General features: G+C 45.8%; 1 protein-coding gene across 1 annotated transcript in view; it reads left to right on the top strand.

The window, feature by feature from the left end:
- Nucleotides 1-4,450, top strand: part of LOC101846762 (protein argonaute-1) — a 54,306-nt gene that overhangs the window by 47,475 nt on the left and 2,381 nt on the right. Inside the window, exons 20-22 of the mRNA XM_013087288.2 lie at nt 468-704; nt 2,009-2,208; nt 3,116-3,257. Of these exons, the coding sequence (XP_012942742.1) occupies nt 468-704; nt 2,009-2,208; nt 3,116-3,224 (546 nt within the window). The 3' untranslated portion in view covers nt 3,225-3,257. The remainder of the gene's footprint in view (nt 1-467; nt 705-2,008; nt 2,209-3,115; nt 3,258-4,450) is intronic.

Raw genomic sequence — 4,450 nt, 5'->3', positions numbered from 1 at the left:
CTGTGTCAAAAAATGATTACAATAGGGTAATTCTGAGAGTTGTGGTGATTTATTGAAATACCCCCAAAAAAGCCAGTCTTCAACGCTTGTGACTGGTGAAAGGGCCCAGTCGCAAGTGAGATAATCTTCGGCACTTATATGACCTTATTGTGTTGCAAGTGCCATAAAACTCTTACTAAAACTAAAAACTAAACCAGTGGTGAGAAAAAAATGGCAGAGGACCAGTTTGGGAGAACGCAAGTGTCTACATACAAACTACAGAGCTGCGAAGGGGGGTGAAAGGATCTTATACGGGATGCCTACTATGGATGGGATTTGCTGATGGGCCGATCGACTGACTCGGTCGCTTAAAAAACAAACATGTTTGTTTTCAGTTTGCTTTCAGTTTCAGGCGACCGAGTCGGGCTATCGGCCCGATCCAGACGTAGTAGGCACCCAGTATTAAAGTGCAGACTCTCTACCCTCAGGTGCTGGGGCATGAACTGCGTGCCATCCGCGAAGCCTGCATGAAGCTGGAGGTGGACTACCAGCCGGGCATCACCTTCATCGTGGTGCAGAAACGCCACCACACACGGCTGTTCTGCGCCGACCGTCGGGACCACACCGGCCGCAGCGGCAACATTCCAGCGGGCACCACGGTGGACCAGGGAATCACGCACCCCACCGAGTTTGACTTTTACCTCTGCTCACACGCAGGCATACAGGTATGTCGTCATCATCAATGCCTTTCACCCCTGGCAGGGTATAGGCCACGTACAAACTCATACAGGAATGTGCTCACGCACAAGCATTGGTAATAATATTTATGATAATAATGATAATAGATCATATATTTGTTTAGCACAAATTCCCGGTGAACAGTTAGCTCTACGTTGTTGTTGTTGTTGTTGTTAGTGATCCAGTAGCATCTGAGCGTTAACTCTCTGCATGATGCCATTCAATAATAGCTGCATGTCTGTTCTAATTGTTGTCTTGAGGAGTAGAGGCAATTAGATGTGTGGGGTAGCTTGGGAAGAAAACATCCCCTTAAATCAGTTATTAGTTTTCTACAGAAGAACAGATGCTGTTCACTGTCTCTGAGGGGTAGTCACATAGTGGGCAGGCAGCAGACTGCTTTACTCCAATTCGGTTGAGATGTTGGTTGAGGGGTACATGTTGTGTTCTAAGTTGGAAGATTATGGATTGATCTCACCTCCTCAACTCATTGATTGGATCTTTGACCAGTGGTTTATTCATGTGGCCATACATCATCCTTCCTGTCGTACCTGTGGCCCAATCATTCATCCACTTTTCCTTGAGTTTGACTTGATCATTTGGCAGCAGGTGGTGTAATTCGTAGGAATTTCAGGCTGAGGGAGGCTAGCTCTATGTGCATTACAATCTATATTACTACCCCCGCAGACCTGATAGCAGGTGTATGCTCACATGCAGGTATTAGGCAGGCTGGTGTATAACACCATGCAGGTATTAGGCAGGCTGGTGTATAACACCATGCAGGTATTAGGCAGACTGGTGTATAACACCATGCAAGAATTAGGCAGGCTGATATGTACCATTATGAAGGCACTGGGCACGCCGGTATGTGCTCCTACACAGGGATTAGGCGTACAGGTAGTTTCTCCGGCTCAGATGTACGGGTATGTGTTCCCATGCTGGTATCAGACGTACAGGTATATACCACTACACAATCATTTTTTCTGTAAAATCCATGCTGAATGTGTCTTTGATAGACATGAAGTGTTCAGACAACGGGCGGGAAAAAAATGTCGGTTTCTTCGATTTCGTTAATCTGACAAGCATCTAGTTTCACCTCGATGCCTCACAAATGCGTTCTATTCCACCCCCCCCCCCCCTTCCTCCATCCTCCCCTCTCTCTCTCCCTCCTCCCCCCTCCCTCTTTTCTCCCCCCTTCAACCACCCTCCCCCTTCCCTCCTCCCCCCTTCCCTCCCCCACCCTCCTCTCCCCTCCCTCCTCCCTCCCTCCTCCCTCCCGCCTCCCCTCCCCCAGGGTACCAGCCGACCGTCACACTACCACGTCCTGTGGGACGACAATCGCTTCAACGCGGATGAGCTCCAGATCCTGACGTACCAGCTGTGCCACACGTACGTGCGCTGCACGCGCTCCGTCTCCATCCCCGCCCCGGCCTACTACGCACACCTGGTAGCCTTTCGGGCGAGATATCATCTGGTGGAGAAAGAACATGACAGGTAGGCACACTGGTGGTGTTGCTAGTTTTTGTTGTTCTTTTGGGGGGTTTTGTGTGTGTGTGTGTGTGGCCTTCCGAGCGAGGTATCACCTGGAGGAAAAGGAAAATGACAGGTAGGTACATTGGTGGTGTTGCTGTTTTTGTGTGTGTGTGTGTGTGTGTGAGAGAGAGAGAGAGAGAGTGTATGTGTGTATGTATGTGATTGTTTGAGAGAGAGAGTGTGTATGTGTGTGGCTTTCCGAGCGAGGTATCACTTGGGGAAGACGGAACATGACAGTTACGTACATTGGTGGCGTTGCTGTTGTTGTGTGAGTGTGTGTGAATGTGAGTGAGTGAGTGTGTGTGGTTGTGAGAGAGAGAGAGAGAGTGTATGTGTGTGGGAGTGTGTATATTGCCTTCCAAGCCAGATATCACCTTGTAGAGAAGGAACATGACTGATAGGTACATTGGTGGTGTCGCTGTTTTTTTTTGTGTGTATGTGATTGTGAGAGAGAGAGAGAGAGAGAGAGTGCATGTGTGTGGGAGTGTGTGTGACCTTCAGAGCAATGTATCACCTCGTGGAGAAGGAACATGACAGATAGGTACTCGGTGATGTTGCTGTTGTTGTGTGTGTGTGTAAGTGAGTGAGTGTGTGTACATGTGTGTGTGAGAGTTTGTGTGTTCATGTGTGTGTGAGAGTTTGTGTGTGTGTGTGTGTGTGTGTGTGAGAGTGGGTGTCTGTGGGAGAGTTTGTGTGTATTCGTGTTTGCATGTGTGTGCACATGTGTGAGAGTGAGTGTGTGTGTGTGTGTGTGCATGTGAGTGTGATTGTATTGTATGTATGCATGTTTTGCCTGTCACCCTGAGGGGTTAGACTTTGCCCCCTCTTCTAATGCCTCTCACCCACACAGTGGTGATTTATTCTCCAGCGGCGAGGGCTCTCGTCACTCGGACAACAGCGAAGACCGCAACCCCTTGTACCTAGCCAGAGCCGTCAGTGTGCACCAAGATACACGTCGAGTCATGTACTATGCCTGATTGGCTGGCGCGTGTACTCTGCTCTGCCTATAGGTGAGAGGAAGAAAAAAAATTTATGCTGTGGGTGGTTGGCGGGCGCTCTGATGTGGTTTGCTTCTTCTTTCCTATGAAGACATCTGTCGTCCTTATCTCCCCTTCTTCTTTTTTATGTTTGTTACTCTCTTGTAACACCTCTAATCTTCTGGCGCTCATATGACCTTATGCAGTTGCGAGCGCCGTAGAACCTCCACTAAAACTAAACTAACGTTTTACGTGCTTGTTTTTTGTTGTTTTCTTCCTTCTCTTTTTGTGTTTGTTACTGTCTTGTTACATCTCTAATCTTTGACACTGCAAGTGGCGTAAAACTCTAATCTCAACTAGCCCCTCTTGACACCAATTGTAGATCTGCTATGTTCTCCAATAAAGTCAGAACTCTCCAATTTTGATTGTTTTTTTGCCAGTGGAAAACCTCTGAATATGCATAAAATCCATTTTCTTTCCTTAACTTCCATTTCCACCAGGTGGCTTGTGACTTATGCAAGTTCACATTTTTATTTGTGTTTTTTCGGCAATAATTGCGCCACTCATTGTTCCTGGTGCATTTTAGGTTGAAATTTTTATAAAGAAAGGTTTGATTGTATGTCTTTTAAGATTTTTTTTAGGGATGTTTTAATGTTTTTGCTGGATATTTTTTGTGAAGAAGAAATTTTTTAATGTGTTTTATTGAACTGTACAAAAGAAGGAAAAAATGTGGCAACCTCTTATCTGCCAGAATTGGTCTTATTGGCCATACATCAGAAGTGACTAGGTGGGTGGTTGGTGGATGCTCCGGTGTGGTTTGCTCCTTCTTTCCTATCAAACATCTATCGTCCTTATCTCCCCTCCTTCTTTTTATGTGTATGTTACTCTCTTGTTACACCTCTAATGTTCAGCACTTATATGACCTTATTGTGTTGCAAGTGCCGTAAAACTCTTACTAAACAAACAACAACAAAAAAAGAAGAAGTGACAAGTCACTGTAATCCTTATTTCATCTACCTCGCTTTAGAAATATTCTCCTTTGTAGATGCACTGGTTGTCGCCAGACATTGAAGGATGAACTGTTTTTCCTATACAAGTAAAGAAACTTTTTTTTGGATGCATTTTAGTGAAATTTTGGGGGGAAAGTATTTCATTGAAAAGAAATGAATCATGAAAATGCACTTGTCATCATTTCTCTCTCTCTCTCTCTCTCTCTCTCTCTCTCT

The sequence above is a fragment of the Aplysia californica genome, unplaced genomic scaffold (assembly GCF_000002075.1).
Source record: "Aplysia californica isolate F4 #8 unplaced genomic scaffold, AplCal3.0 scaffold00570, whole genome shotgun sequence".
Lineage (NCBI taxonomy): Eukaryota > Metazoa > Mollusca > Gastropoda > Aplysiida > Aplysiidae > Aplysia > Aplysia californica.
The sequence above is the reverse complement of the archived record's forward strand: the minus strand, read 5'-3'. Positions and strand labels throughout refer to the sequence as shown.